At 49.7% G+C, this 15968-nt stretch overlaps 1 protein-coding gene across 1 annotated transcript; it reads right to left on the bottom strand.

Moving 5' to 3' along the window:
• Nucleotides 1-10685: 10685 nt before the first annotated feature.
• Rnd2 (Rho family GTPase 2) lies at nt 10686-15003 on the bottom strand. The gene is made up of 5 exons (XM_020165149.2): nt 14785-15003; nt 14212-14299; nt 12489-12598; nt 11615-11749; nt 10686-11481 (listed from the first exon to the last, which is right to left on the bottom strand). The coding sequence occupies exons 1-5, from the start codon at nt 14884-14886 to the stop codon at nt 11233-11235; spliced, it is 684 nt and encodes a 227-aa protein (XP_020020738.1). The 5' UTR covers nt 14887-15003; the 3' UTR covers nt 10686-11232.
• Nucleotides 15004-15968: the final 965 nt, after the last annotated feature.

Here is a 15968-nt window from a genome sequence, read left to right as displayed (position 1 = left end):
TTTTTTGGGATGGCTGGAGCGGAAGGAGCCGAGCTGCCCAGAATGTATCATGTAAAGGCTGCAAGGAGCAGATAAGGACAGCCCCAGAAGCAGGCGAAGAAGGAAAGGGTGTGTGTGTTGGTGGGGAGGGGTGCTGCAGATCTACCCAAAGAAAACAGAAAATGGGGCCTTCTACCCAGGAAGTGTGGGGCTCGCTTAACAATGGCTGTAAACTGGCTGAGCTGGAGTTCTCTACTGCCTACTTTAGTGATGCTTAGCTCTCGCCAACAAATTTGCCTGTAACAAGCAGAAAGTTAAAGAGATTAATCTGGACAGATAGGAAATTAAGGGGAACTGGGGAAGTGTAGAAGGAATTGACCCTTGGCAGGTGTGGTGGTACATGGCTATAATCCCAGCACTAGGGAAGCAGAGGCAGGAAGATCGTGAGTTCAAGGCTAGACTGAGTTACATAACAAAACCTATCTCAAAAAAATATATATATATATGGCTGATCTTGGGTAATCAGACAACCTAAGCAATGGTTGGAAGAGTTGAAGAGAGTTGAGATCTGGACATATTCCTCCAGTTGTAGTGGCCAAGGAACATGAAGGCTTAGTTTCAAAGCCCCAAAATGACATGGTATCTTAACATGAAGCTTAGTGGAGTGCTTCTCAAATTGATGGCAGCACTGGGATAAAAGCAACAGCATCACCTAGGAACTTGTTAGGTATGTGGACTTCCAGTCCTCACCTCCTGAATCAAACTGGGCGTGGAGCCCAGTAACCTGTGATTCTGCAGCAGGCTCAAGTCCCAACCACCGACTGAGTGTCAGGGGCTGCCAGTTGGTAGAAAATGTTACCTATGGTCTCTTCTTTTGTCTCCAGGAGAGGTGAATCTCTGGCCTGTTAAGAATAAATAAAGTCTGTGGGCTGGTAAGTGGTTCTTAGCTACAAGGGTACAGCAGCTGTCTTTAGTTAACTCCAAAATGGCTCTTTAAGCAAATACAAAACAAAGGACAATGATTAAATTATATTAGCAACCTAGGAGCAGGAGAACCAGACTGCTTTAAAAAAACAGCTAGTGGTTTAGGAGGTTTTATTAATATTTAAATTGCAGTGAAACCACAGCTGCAGCCTTTGACTCCAGCATAGAGGTATGCAAATGTGGCTTTCAAAAGCAAGGCAGTTCCAGACAGCCCTCAAGGTAACAAGAACAAATAAAACAAATGATTGTGTAATTTATCTTTATTGACTGATGGAGTGCAAGGCATGGACTGCCCATACCCTGTGAGAGGCAGACACAACTGAGCTCCCCAAGGGAAGCAGCGAAAGCCTCCTGGAGGGAGAATGTAAGCAGACCCATAGACCAGTGACAGGAAAGACCCAAGAGGATAAAACAGGAGGCAGATAGGAGATAACTAAAGATGGAAACGCAGCCCTGGGTTCTGTGGATCCTCTGATCCTGCCAGTTCACAGGAGCAACAGCAATGATAGTCACTACTGCCTGTCATTTGCCACACTCCTACTAAGTGCCATGCAGTGTTCCCCACATGGGGAGGTCAAGCAACTTACCCTAGATCACACAGCAAAAGAAAAGGGCAGAGCTCAGATTCAAACAAAGATGTGTGAGGCTGAAACTCAAGCTCTTTCCAGTGCACTGTGATGGAAATGAGGAGGCAGTGAACAACTAGGTTGATTGAGGGGAGACTATGCACCAGTTTTATGGTAGCCTCTGTATGTGTGTGTAGTTGTGGAAAAGAGAATGAAAAGATCCATTTCTGGCCTTCAAATTGCTTACTATTCAGTGGATCAGGCAAGAGAGCCACAGAAGAGCCTTGCAGAATTCTGGACCAGCAGTTCTTCGGGGGCTGTGTGATGGGGCCAGACTTTGCCCACTATGGGGGAACTTCTGGAGGAAGCACCTCACCTGGGTCTTGGGACTTGGGTAGGATTTGGCCAGGGGAAAAGGAAGCCAGAAAACTTAAGAGCCAGGTGAGAACCTCTAGCTGCTGGAATTAGATAAAGGAACACCTGATTGAGGGAGGAGAAGAGATGAGAAAATTCTCTAAAAGTCATTTCTCTCTTTCCACCTCTCCATGTCTCACCTGAAGCTCCCTTCAGTCCCCCAGTCCACCACATATAGGAATCCATAGACTTTGCTCATACTGTATTTTCTACTAGGTGACTGGGTGAGTCCTGATCTGCCTGTCACCCCTGCAGGCCCAAATCCTGCCCAACCTCCATCTTCTACAAAGCCTTCCCCATATTTTCCAGGCCAGGGTTCCACCCCCCACATTTAAAATACCCCAGAAGTTTTGCTTCATATATGATACTTTCTTCAATAAGTTATTTGTGTGCATATTCTGTCTTCTCTATTTGACTAGAAGTTGCTGATAATTCCTTTTATCTTTATTGTAACATCTCTGTACCTGACAGATACCTTTTTGGGCACTCAATGAGTATTTGCTAAATTAATGAGTTCAGTGGACTCCATGAATTGAAGGGTTCCATGAATTGAAGGGTTTATCCAGTCACTTTGCCCTGCCTTTGGAAAACTGGCCTCATTCTGCCACTGGGAGTGTTGAATCACTTTAATCCCTCCTACCCACTTTTTAGGACCCTGATTTACTCCAGAAACACTATAAGGCACCTACATGTCTTTTTTTTTTTTTTTCTAAACCCACTCCTACAAATCTCTTCTTGATTCTCTTTGCCCATCATGAAGCCTACTGCTTTGCGATTAATCAGACCAACATCAGCTTGCCCTACCCATCAGCAAGGTTTTCTCTAGGCTAGGACACTCAAGGCAGACAAAGAGGCTGCTGCTGCTGCCATTACTGAGGAAATAATTATGATAATCTCTTTGCAAGTTCAAAGCACTGGTACAGCCATTATCTCCCTCTCCTCACTAGGATAAAGATTACTAACCCCCCTTTACAGATGATAAAACTAGGATCCAGTGACTTGTCAAAGGTCACTTCATGAGTTGGTGGCAGACCTGGAACTAACCAGCCCTAGAGTCCCTATTCATTAGGGCATAGATGAGTGTCCTCATTATGTTGTCTGGACTGTGTCTGAGGGAGGGAGCATGGACTACAGTTGAATGGGGTTCCGAGGCTGGAGAAGGTCAAAGAAAGTTTGCAACTGTAAAGTTTTCTCTCTGCAATGCTAGAACAGTTGGCACTGGTTAATTCCAGAAGTGTTTTTTTTTAGTTGTTTGGTTTTTAGTGGAACTGGAGTTTGAACTCAGGGCTTCGAAGGTGCTCTACCACTTGAGCCACACCTCCAGTCCATTTTGCTCTGTTTTTTTGTTTTGTTTTGTGGTACTGGGGGTTAAACTCAGTGCCTACACCTTGAGGCACTTCAACCCTTTTATATGATGAGTGTTTTAAAGATAGGGCCTTGCAAACTATTTCCCCCAGCTGGCTTCGAACCAAGATCCTCCTGATCTCTGCCTCCTGAGTAGCTAGGATTACAGTTGTGAGCCACCAGCTCCTGGCAGCCCTTTTTTTTTATTGTGATGAGTTTTTTCTAGATAGGGTCTTACGAACCATTTCCCCTGGCTGGCTTGGAACCGTGACCCTCCTAATCCCCACCTCCAGAGTAGGTGAGATCACAGGCCTGACCAACAGGCACATGACATTCTTGTTTTTAAGCAATCCCACATGTCCTAAACGAGAGAAGAAAGAGGGTGAATGTAAAGCAACACAGACACACAGGTAAGCAGATATTTTGCCATCTTCCCTTGAAAAACACATAAAACTAAATGGCAGTGTTTCTTAGCAAGGAAGTTACAATTTAGGAAGGCCTCCCCAGGTAGTAGATTATGGGACTCTGGAATAAACTAGTCCATATACCAAGTACATAGAAAATCTTTTCTTGGTAAGCCCTGCCCCTGGAGCCTGGGGAGAGGAAGGGAGGGTCTGCCTGGAAGCCAGAGGCTGTGGGGGCTGTCTCAGGATCCTCTGTAACCCCTGAGGTGAGAAGCCTGCTGATGGGATCATCTCCAGGCCCACAGAGGCGCCGAAAGCCATAGAAACCAAGGTCTATGCAGGAGCCACCCTGGTTTCTAATCAAATGCCTGGGAAATCAAGAGGGGAAAAAAGAAAAAATCCTCAGAGAAATTCAGTTCTTAAAGATGTGGCCCCAGGGCTGTGCCAGCCAAGACAGTGATCTCCTTCCCACCAAAGGCGATGCCTTCTCCCTGAGTGGTATCCTAAAACACAGACATTGTCCTTTCTATCCCAGGCCAGTTCTGGGTTTTTCAGCCTTTACCCCAACACCACTTTGCATTACTCCTCCAGCCTCTCCAGCCTCCCTGTCACCCTGAAGGCTGTAGGGAAGGGATGGGGGGGGCATAAAGCCTGAGACCAGAGAGGTGGTGGTCACACCACTTTGTGAAAACACCAAATGCCACTGCATTGTATGCCTTACAATGGGAAATTGTATGTTATGTGAATTTCAATCTTTATTAAGGGAAAAAAAAAAAAAAGGGAAAGCCACCTCTGGGGCGGGGAAAGGAGCTGAGCCTGCCTATGAGGCTTTGAAAGGGTCAGGGATCCTTGCAGGGAGTGGCAATGAACAACAATGCAAGGACCAGGCTGGGCCTCCCCCTCCTCCTCCTCCTCCAGGACCAGATGGGAACTGGGGCTTGGGAGAAAGGCCCAACTGGGGCTGGGCAGAAGAGAGGCACTCAGTGAATGCTGGAGGCCGACGGCTCATTTGCATCATAAGTGATTGGCTTTCCCTGCTCGTCCCTCATTAGGACACAATGGACAGTTGTTTGCTGGCGAAGCAGATCATTTACCAAGGGAGAGAAGGACAGAGCATAAGTGACTGATGGGCCATAGTGTTGGGGTGGGCAGCTGCCTCCCCTCCCCTGCACCCCGCAGGCCACTGGGAGGGACTCATTCTCACAAGCTAAGAAAGGACCTTAGATAGCAAACCAACCCCCTCTTGACAGGAGAGGACCAAGGTGCTAAGAGGGGATATGAGACTTGCTTAAAGTTACATAGCAAGTTCAGAACAGAACTAGGGCTTCTGGAATGTAGAGCAGATTCTAGACTCTCATCCCAGGGCTCACTTCCCATCTCAGGTTCTGTATCTCTGTATCTTCTGTTCAGCCCTTTGGCTTCCATTGTCCTCTCCCCTGTGTTTGCCTGTCTAATGTCTTTGTTCCTGCCCCTTTCTGTGTCTTTTCCAGGCACCAGGATAATTACTAAACTTTTAATTAACCCTACCCTAAAATTAACCCCACCCTAACAAGGGTGGATCTAGCATGTGAAGCAGCAATTTGGAACTGTCTCAGTGTTTTGGGGATAGGTGGACAAGGTGGGGTAGAGAACAAATATGTGTTGGGTCTGTTGGGTTTTTTTTGGTGGGGGGTTGGCAGTGCTGATGGTTTGAACTCAGGGCCTCACGCTTGCTAGGCAGGCACTCTACCACTTGAGCCACTCTACTGACCCTTTTTGTGATGGATATTTTCAAGATAGGGTCTTTTGAACAGTTAGCCCAGCGCTGGCTTTGAATCTTGATCCTCCTGATCTCTGCCTCCTGAATTAGTAGTTTAGAATTACAGGTGTGAGCCACCAGGTCTGGCTTGTTGTTTTGACATAGGGGCTCACTATGTAGCTCAGGCTGGCCTAGAACTCTCCATCCTTCTGCCTCCTGAGCGTTAGAATCCCAGGTATGTGTCACCATGCAGGGCTTGGGGCCTATTATAAACAGACATGAAGACAGCCACAAAACACACTTTATTTCATTTTGGATCTTTCAAGGTAGATTTTTGTTTTTGTTTTTCTTTTTTGGGTTTGTTTTTTTTTTTTTTTTTTTTTTTTTTTGGTACTGGGGCTTGAACTCAGGGTCTTCACCTTGAGCCACTCCACCAACCCTATTTTTGTGAAGGCTTTTTCCAGGTAGAGGGTCTCACAAACTATTTGCTGGGCTGGCTTCAAACCACAATCCTCCTGATCTCTGCCTCCTGAGCAGCTAGGATTACAGGCGTGAGCCATGGGCACCTGGCTAAATTAGAGACAAGAAAAGTGAGGCTCAGAGAGATTGAGTGACTTTGGCACGGAAACCCAGCTGGCAAATGTGGCTTCCTGACTTCAAAGGCTCACACCTGTAATCCTAGCTACTTAAAGAGGAAGAGATCAGGAGATTGAGATTCAAACCCAGCCCTAGGCAAATAGTTTGAGAGACCCTATCTCAAAAAAAAACCCATCACACATGCACAAAGAGCTGGCGGAGTGGCTCAAGCCAGTAAGAGCACTTGCCCAGCAAGCATGGGGCCCTGAGCTCAAATCATAGTGCCACCAAAAAAAAAAAAATCTCTGTTCTGCCAAACACCCCAGCACAGGGTCTAACTAATGCAGGGTAAGGAGCCTGATGATTCCAGGCACAAGGGAGGCCACTGCTTTGTTCTCTTGCCACCATACTCTCCCTGAACCCTCACCTACAAGACTTCCACCTTCCTCTGTGCCTTGTTTGCAGGATGATGAGTGAATCCGAGCAATGCAAGCTTTCTATGGGGGACGGGGAGGCTGTGATCAAGGCAGAAACCTGAGGAACCAGACCATGGGGGTCTCCCTCCTGCTAATACCCCTCCCTTTTACCATCTGCCCCTCCCCTTTGTGGGTCAAGGCTGCCAGCATCTGAGTCTTTCATTATGCTCCAGGAAAAGGGGAGAGTCGGGGTGAGTGGGTGTCTATGTGCATGAACATAAGGCCTCTGGGTTCATTCTGACACTGAATGAAAAACTCACCAATTATTCGTCCAGTTATTCGTCCAATCTCATTAATATGCAGACAGACATCTGTTATTTAGGAGTCAACAGCAGAGGCATTTTCTTGCGGGGGGAGGGGCACTTATGTACATGTCTCTCTTGTCCCTGGCTACTGGGGTGTTGGGGGTAGCTGCTTTGGGACTCACCCCCCCTCCCTCCAGGGGCCTGGACCCTTTCCTCTCTCTGACCCTCACTGCAGCCTTGAGAAAATAGGCAGGTGTTGACTAAAGATGGCGACCTGGGAACCCAGCTGGGAGGAGAAAAGGAGAAAAAGAAGAAACTACTAGAACAAAGAGCTGAACCCCTTCACACTCAGAGCTATACCAGGATTGCCTGCCAGGGTCCTGGTGTCCACTGGAAAATTAAAAACATGCTTTAGGGGGCATGGCTTACACATACTCTCATACACACACACACACACACACTCAGGCTATAGGAGTAGTTCAAATATATCTGGGTGGGTTACTATGGCAACCTAGGGGCCTTGGATGTTTCAGAAAGCCAAGCATGGTAGCCCATACCTATAATCCCAGCACTCAGGAAGCTGAAGCAGGAGGCTCATGAGTGCTAAGCCAGTCTGAGCTACATAGCAAGACCCTATCTCAGAAACAAAACAAGGGCTCACACAGTGGCTCATGCCTGTAATCCCAGTTACGAGGAAAGCAGAGATCAAGAGGAAGGTGTTTTGAGGCCAGAGTGGGCAAAAAGCAAGACAGACCCCCATCTTTTTTTTTTTTTTTTTTTTGTGGTACTGGGGTTTAAGATCAGGGCCTACACCTTGAGCCACTCCACCAGCCCTTTTTTGTAAAGGGTTTTTTCCAGGTAGGGTTTCAAGAACTATTTGCCCAGGCTGACTTCGAACCAGATCCTCCTGATCTCTGCCTAGGATTACAGGTGTGAGCTGGGTGTGAGGGCACTTGCCTGTCATCCCAGCTATATGGGAGGTATAAATAGGAGGATCACCTGTCTAGGCTAGCCTAGTAAGTTCAAGGCCCTGAGTTCAAGCCCCAATACTACTGAAACAGAAAGAGAATTCAGGAAAAGTAGTGAGGGTGGGGTGCAGAAAAATGGAGATCTAGGCATGAGCCTTTGGAAGAGTCACTAAAGTTCCCTCTAGCTCCGCTTCCCTCTTCCTCAGGCCCTTTAAGTACTAGCATAAACACCCCCCTCCAAGAAAGCCTTTCCTGATCCCCTCAGGCAGGACTCGGAACACTCAAGCCTGCACAGCTGTCTTGGTTATGAAGGTTAACATCAGCACATGTTCTGGCAAAGGGTCAAACAGCCTTCTCACATTTTTTTTTTTTTTGTGGTACTGGGGCTTGAATTCAGGGCCTTCACCTTGAGCCACTCCACCAGCCCTATTTTTGTGAAGGGTTTTTCAAGATAGGGTATTGCAAACTATTTGCTGGGGCTGGCTTCAAACTGTGATTGTCCTGCTCTCTGCCTCCTGAGTAGCTAGGATTACAGATGTGAGCCACCAGTACCCAGCTTCTTACATTCTTTCTGCTCTCCAGTCTCCCTCTACAGCATAATGAAGTCGGTGTGATCAGCCCCCTTTTCTAGGTATGAAAACTGAGGATCAAATGGGTGGACTTTGCCAAAGGCTCCCCAGGGAGAAAGCTGCAGGGTCCCTTGGGCTTCTGTCTCCAAATGTCAGGTTCTTTTCACTAGAAGTCACCACCAGGTGGTGGACACTGGATATGTGGGGTATGGGTGTGTGTCTCATCAGTTGAAGTGTTACAGAGGTTAGTCTGAGTCTGCACCCGTCTTCCTCCTTCCCCCTTCAGCACTGATTATGGAGGTTAAGAAATACTGGCAGCTTCACAGCGTGATTAGTTGTTTATTTCATTAAATGATTAACGAGGCTACATTGTTTCCCAAATGGGTGTCTAATTTGTGGGGGAAACAGCTGTGGAGGAGGAAGCTGGATCTGACTCCAGCATCTGGGGTGGAGATGGATGTGAGGTCCCTCCCTCCAGCCTGCTGGGGCCTTTCTGGATCAGGCAACAGTCCATTCCCTCCTCCCACCCATTGGGCTCCTCAGCCCAGTGACACAGCCTCCTCCCCAGAGATAAAACTAGCAACCCAGACCTGCAAAGAGGACCAAAATCCGTTCACAGTGGTTTTGGAAATGTATTAAACTTTGGAGGTGCCTCCAGCTGATTCATCTTCCCAATTATGTTTGCTTTAGGCGGATATTGAAATGCATTTGCATTCCCTGAGTGCAAACAGTGGGGTGGGGCGGGGGGAGTGGGGTGGATGCAAACACTCTGCACTCTAGTGGATGCAGGCGTTAGTCTGCTCTGTCCAGGGCAGTCCAAAGTAAAGAAAAGAAGCACCTGGCCAAAAACCCCAAGTCAATTTTTATGGCAGGTCCTTATGAGGGAAGGGTTAGTCTTCTAGGACAGAAGACACCTAACTGTACTTGAGAGCCCCAGCCCTCTCCAACACCCTCAGCCCAGGACTTGAGGTGGGTCTCAGTTGAGGGGGTGGGATGTCCAGAGCCCTTGAAGTTTCCCTGAAGGTCTTGAGATCGATTGAGATGGATTGGGAGAGGAGTGCTTGGGCACGGGGAGCAGGGATTACAGGAGTGTACAAGGAGCTAGGGAGTGGGACCTGGCATAGGGAAAAGAGGAGCTATTTTAAATGACACATCCCAAATTCCTAACCCCCACCACCTCATCTAGAGACATCTGTCCAAAAATGAAATCTGATCATTCTCTGGCTTGACATTCCTGGTGGCTCCTCTCATCCTCAGAATGAAGTCCTGGTTCCCTCCTGGGTTCTGCAGTACCCTTGGTACACCTTCTCAGCCTTGTCTTCTGCTCTCCCTGCTGTGGGAGCACCACCCATGCTCATTCTCATCTCCACATTTTTGCACCTGCTTTACCCTCTGCCCAGAATGCCTTTCATAATCCCTGCCTGACAAACTCCTCTTCAACCTGCAGGACCTGGCTCAGAGGACTGGCTTCCCCAGCAGCCTGTATGTGCACAAAAGTCCCTCAGCCAAGCCACCCTCACACTTGGGGTACCTCTCTCCCGCTGGGCTGAACCCAGAAGCTCAGACACTGATCCTTTCATCTCTCAAGCCCATGTGTGCCACACAGTTGTACAGTACATATTTGCTTTAATGCACATGGAGGGACGGGGTGTGAATTACCTTAGGGTCCCAGCAGAGGGGAAGATAAGGTCTGTGCTCTCTCCCAGTGTGTCTAGGAGAACTGGCTGGGGGAGGGGAAGGCCAGGGATGGTTCCTGGAGGAGAATGTCACCGAAAAGAGGCCAGAGCCTCCTTGGGACCAGAGCCAAGGAGGGAATACAGGACAATCTGAAACCAAACTCCCCAGAAAACAAACCAGCACTGTCCTTCCTGACAACAAGGCTCTGGCCATCCCTTCCACTGGCTTTCCTTTGCCGGGGATGTGGTGGAGGTGACCCTAAACTCACAGCTGATTATTCCCCCAAATCAAGTTGCTCAGGATGTAAAGAAGAGAGCCCCTGCCTCAGCCTCTGGAGAGACTTCAAACTCGATCCCTTGGGAAGCTTTTTGATAGACAGGGTCAGCTTCAGTGATGTGACTTTCCTCTCCTTTCCTGAGGTCCCTAAAGGGCCTACACCACTTCATCACTGCCACTCCCATGCCAGCAGGGGGTCCCAGCTGGGCTGAGTAATGCTGAGCAAGACCCCACAATGGCCTGAGGATTATTCTCATTAACTGGAAGAATCCCAAGATACTTCATTCCCCCTCTTCTGGCTCGTAAAAGGACAACACTTGCGATCCAACTCATGGCTTTTTTTCCTTGGTCCCATCTATGGACATGGACAGAAAAGTCCCCCCTAAGGACTAACTTCCCCTGCTGCTGCTAGAGACTGGTAAATTAGTTTTTGAAAAAGCAAAAAAAAAAAAAAAAACTAAAGCCACAGTCGTTTTCCATGGACATGGGCTTTATTTGGGGACTGTTGAGGGGAAGGGAGGAGGGGAGCTAGGGTCTAGTGATGGAAGTGGAGGGGCTTCTCCTTGCTTTAAAATTTAGTGCATGGTGCCTGGAGGTTAGAATGTGTGAGAACAGCTGTAGAAGTGAGAGGAGAGGAAAAGAGAAGGTCATGAATGGACATTTTCCTTAGGGAAAGAAGCCAGGATGAGGTTATGGGGACCAGAGGTGGGAAGAGAAGGTACCCTTTTTACACAAGGCTCAACCAAGGTCATTGCTTGATGCTGGCTTCCCTAACACCCACCTGCCCCATCCCTCACCTGTTAGTTCCCACAACTTCCAGTGGAGAGGAGGGGATGAGGATTAGGGAATGATGACATCCTTCTGCCCTCCAGATCCTCTGGCCAAAAGAATTGCTCACTCTGCCTGCCCTAACCTCCCAGCCAGGGTCAGTTGATCAGGAAGCCTGGGTGCAGGCAGGGAAACAATTGTGCCCCTCACCACCTGTCCTTACTCTCTGCCCGCCCCCCTGCAGTCCCTCACATAAGGTTACAGCTCTTGGCTCGATCCTTATGTATCTCCCCCTCATTCCCCCGGTCTGGTCGTCCTGAGAGCTGAGTGGATCGCTGCAGACCCCGGCGTGAGTCAGTACGGCGCAGCTGCCTATGGCCACGGCCAAGAGAAGCCACTGTGGCCACATGGAAGACATCCCTGACGCTGCGCTCAGAGGATCGGGAGGAGCACTCAACGTAGGACACAGCCCCCACCTGCTTGGCCAACACAGTGCCCTGAAAAAGTACATGGAAGAAAATGATAGCGCTTAGACTGCAGTTTAGCAAGGTACATGGAGGCTGTGGTCTGAGGTTGAAGGTCAGGGCTGAGGGAAGGTCAAGGGATGGGGTCAGAGGTCAAGGGTCTCACCTGCTCATGTGTAACAGGGATAAGCCTCTGCTTTGATAGCTCTCTCAGTGTGGCCAGGTCTGTCCGCATGTCCAGTTTACAGCCAACCAGTACAACCTTGGCATTGGGGCAAAATTCTTGAGTCTCCCCCTGCCACTATTTGGAGGAAAAAAATAAGAGTTAGGGAGGGGTAGAGGAAGGGACAGAGAGAAAGCTTGCTCCATGTCAGGGGGAAGTCCATCCTTCCTCACAGGACGCAGAAACCATGTATCCTTGCACACTCTCAGGTGAGGAAGGACATGGGGATGGTGTGCTTGGGTTGAGAATAGGATAGTGTCCAAGAAGGGGACAGAGGGTTGCGGTAGGGTTGGGGCCCCTCTTCTGCCCTCAGTGGCCCCAGGAGGGGTCTGCCAGCTTGGAACTTCCCCATTCCCATTTTCCTTTCCCATACTTTCTCCCAAAAACATCAACCCCACCCCACCCCACCCCCCAGCTAGGGGCTGCAAATGACTTTTGTCCCTTCACCAAAGGGCTTTTCTCATGGAAATAGGGAGGCCCCAGGGCTTCCTTAAACTCCAGGATCTGCATTGCCATTCCCTCCACTTGGGGCTCCCCAGATCTCCCCAGAAGATGGGGAGAACAGGGAAGGAATTCCTGAGCACTTCTCCCTGCTATCTACATCTCACCCAGCTCCTGGTTCCAGCTCTGAAGACTGATTTCCAGGAAGGGGCAGGATGGGAAGAATGGAGCTAGAGTAGAGAGGGCTTGAGAGCTTTATCCACTACCCAGCTTATGGCTGTGCCTCAGCCATCATTGCTTCCTCCTGCCTCATGTGTGTCAGAACCATGCAGTCTGGTCTCCTCAGTCAAGTTGCCCTGCTTCCCAGGACTCCCACCTTCTTGAGGACACTGTCCAGTGTTTCTGGCCGGCTAATGTCGAAGCAGATGAGCACAGCATCAGAATCAGGATAGGCCAGAGGACGGACATTATCATAGTAAGAGGAACCTGAAGGAAGACAGGGAATAAAGGGACACGCAAGGCACTTGTGAGGCCTAAAAGGGAATGAGAGACTAAGAAATCTTGATTAAGGAATGCTGGGAGCACAAAATGAAAACAGCAATCATTAATACCCATCATGGAGTGTGTTCCTACAAGGAGGGGAGCAGGCAGAGGGGAGATGAGAGGGAAGGAAACAGCTCTCTGCTTCCCTAGGGGGGGTCTCTACAAAAGAAAAATTCTTAATCTCTTTGAGTTCTGGACACTTATGAGGAGATCAGGAAATCTATCAACAGTCTCAGAAAATTTTACATGTGCTTTTGGGCTTTGACAGAATATTCTAAAGCCCTCCAGGGAACTGTGTAAAAAAAACCCTGCCAGGCACCGGTGGCTCAAACATGTAATTCTAAACTACTTAGGAGGTTGAGACTGAGAGGATGGGGGCTCAAGGCCAACCCAAACAAATGGTTTTCAAGACCCCCATCTCCAAAAAATAACCATAGCAAAATGGATTGGAGATGTGGCTTAAGTGGTTGAGCACCTGCTTTGCAAATGTAAAACCCTGAGTTCGAACCCCAGTCCCACCAAAAATAAATAAATATTTAAAAATAAAAACCCTACTCATTTGGGGTGGGGGTGAGTGTGAGGACCAAGGGCAGGGAACAAAGCTTCCCCATCCTCTTGGGATTCCATCTCAGATTTCTCTGGTTCAGTCTTGATAGATCATTCCCCTTTGACCCCCAAGAATTTTTTTTTTTTTTTGCAATACAGGGCCTACACCTTGAGCCACTCCACCAGGCAGGCTTTGAACCATGATCCCTGTGATGCTTCTTATCTCTGCCTCATGAGTAGCTAGAATTACAGGCGTGAACTACTGAGGCTCAGCTTTGTTTTGTTGTTGGTTTTGTTGTTTTGTTTGTTGGAGTTTGAACTCAGGGCTTCATGCTTGCTAGGCAGACTTGAGCCATGCCTCCAGTCCCAAGAAATTCTAAATATTTTTCCTAAACCCAATCTCATCTCCAAAGAAACATGTTCCAAAATAAAAACCATTCCTTAACTTTCCCAGGTAGGCAGAACTCAGCTAAAGGACTCAGATATGAGGAGTGGTTTCTGTCAGGCTCAGCAAGCTCTGCCTCAGTTTCCCTGGGGCAGAAACAGAAAATCTATTTTCCTTAATTTCTTACCCCCTTCCCTGTTGGTGGTACTGGAGGTTGAACTCAGGGCCTTGAGCTTGCTAGACAGGTCCTCTACCACTTAAGCTCACTCCACTAGTCCTTTTTGTTTGGCTTATAATTGAGATGGGGTCTCACTTTATGCCTGGGCCGCCAGGACCACAATCCTCCTATTTGTGCTTCCTAGAATAGTTCAGATAGTGTACCATTGTTCCCCAGCCATTGATTGAGATGGTGGGGTCTCCAGAACTTTTCCAGGTTGGCCTGGAACCTCTATCCTCCCAATCCTCTAGAGTAGCTGGGATTACAGGCTTGAGCCACTGCCTTCAACCCCTGATTTTCCTTTCTCCTAGAATTGAATGGATGGACTGGGCTAGGTCTAGCCTAGCCAAAGGAAGGGCCAGGGTAGGGGGCCTTGGAAGTCAGGGTGACCCCCAGGGACTTAGCTACCTGAAGTATCCCACATGTTGAGCTCAATGCGGCGCTTGTCGATCTCGAAGCTCGCGGTGTAGTTCTCAAACACAGTGGGGACATAACTCTGCAGACATGGATGGGTCAAGATGAGATCCTCTCTCCAGTCCTCACCCTTAGACAAATCCTCCTCCCTCCCACACCCGGAGCAGTCCAGTCCCTGAACAGAAGTTGGTCTGGGGTTGGGCGAAGGGGAGATCCCAGGAGCTGCTGTCTCCACGGAATTTCTGTTAGTCTCCCAGACACCCTCCGGGTCCCTTCAGCCCCTAGTTCTTCCCCTCTCCGCTGCCCAGGACCTTCGACATTATCCCAGGGCGCCCTCCCGGATCCCATGGTTCTCCCAAACCCCCCATTCATTTCACCGTGCTCCCTAATTCCTTCCACCCCAATCCTCTGCAGTCCTTTCAGAGCCCCCAACGCCTCCTCCCCCTCCTTCGATCCTCTCCCTCTTGTCCCTCGTTACACAGGCACCCGTTTCCATCCGTCCCCAGGGCCCCAGTCACCCACCCCCGGCAGCCTTAGAGCCCCTCACTCTAGACGCCAGTTCCTCACCCCGGGGTAGGCGTCCTTGGCGAACACCTGCAGCAGCGCTGTCTTGCCGCACTCTGCGTCCCCTACCACCACGATCTTGCAGCGGCCGCTCTGCCCCTCCATAGTCCCGGCTACGCGCCGGCCCCCCACGCCGCCCCCCTCCCGGGCCCCGTCGCTGCTTTTGCCTCCTCCTCCCCCGCCGCTGCAGCTGCAGCCTCTCGGGCCGCGGACACCGGCATCTCGCGGGCTCGCGCTGAGCCCCCACCCGGGGCTGCGGGGGGCCCCCCTCCGCCCCGCCCCCAGCCGGGGGGCCGCGCCCCCAGCCCCGCCTCCCACCCGCGAGGCCGAGGGGCGGGGTCCAGCGGATCGGGGCGGAGCCAGGGGAACCAAGGCCTCGGAGTCCGATTCTAGCGCGCTAGTTTGACATAAGGGGCCCCTGGGGGTTTGGTACGGGTGGAGACTGGCTCATTTGACTTCCTTAGGAATGGGGGCGGGGTGGAGTTGGGGCGAAGTTCTGAGGGTTAGGGTGTACTCACACAAGCTCGAGGCTTAGGCCTTCTATGTACCCACGCGTGCACGCAGGTGTGCTGGTGCGGACACGCGCGGCGGCAGCCATCCATTTCCTGAACACATGGGGGCGTGAGATGTCAGGGAAGGAGAAAGTCTTTTTGGTTTTGTCTCCCTCCTCCAACCTCACGTCCAGGCAAGGGTCTTGGGGAAATAAGAGTATAGATACCTCCACCCGACAGCAGTGACATCATAGCTTTCCGTCCCCATAGTAACGGGGCGAGGGTCTGGGTCTATGGTGACTTAACGGCGAGCCTGGACTAGCAGAGAATCGTGGACTGAGTTCCTCCAGCCAACTATTCAGCAGAAAGTTTTGGGGGAGTTGCGTCCTCTGGTGGATGCTTTAGGGAGGAGAAAGGGAGGAAGACAACAGAATGATAGCCTTGCTGGAGGAAGAGGCAAGCCCAAAAAGTCAATTCAGGCTTGACTCAGACTAACAATAATCAAGCCACTGTTTTGCATTTTCATGACGTCTTTCGCCTTTAAAAAGTGATTCTTTGGGTTGGGAGCGTGGTTCAAGCGTCTACTTGGCAAGCACAAGGCCCTGATTTCAAACCCCAGTATCAAAAAAAAAAAAGTCCTTAAATCGAAAATGCTCTGAATAATTTTATATTGTTATGAATTATCCTGTAAAAAAA

Source organism: Castor canadensis, chromosome 11 (genome assembly GCF_047511655.1).
Source record: "Castor canadensis chromosome 11, mCasCan1.hap1v2, whole genome shotgun sequence".
Classification (NCBI taxonomy): Eukaryota; Metazoa; Chordata; class Mammalia; order Rodentia; family Castoridae; genus Castor; species Castor canadensis.
This window is presented reverse-complemented; position numbering and strand designations above follow the sequence as displayed.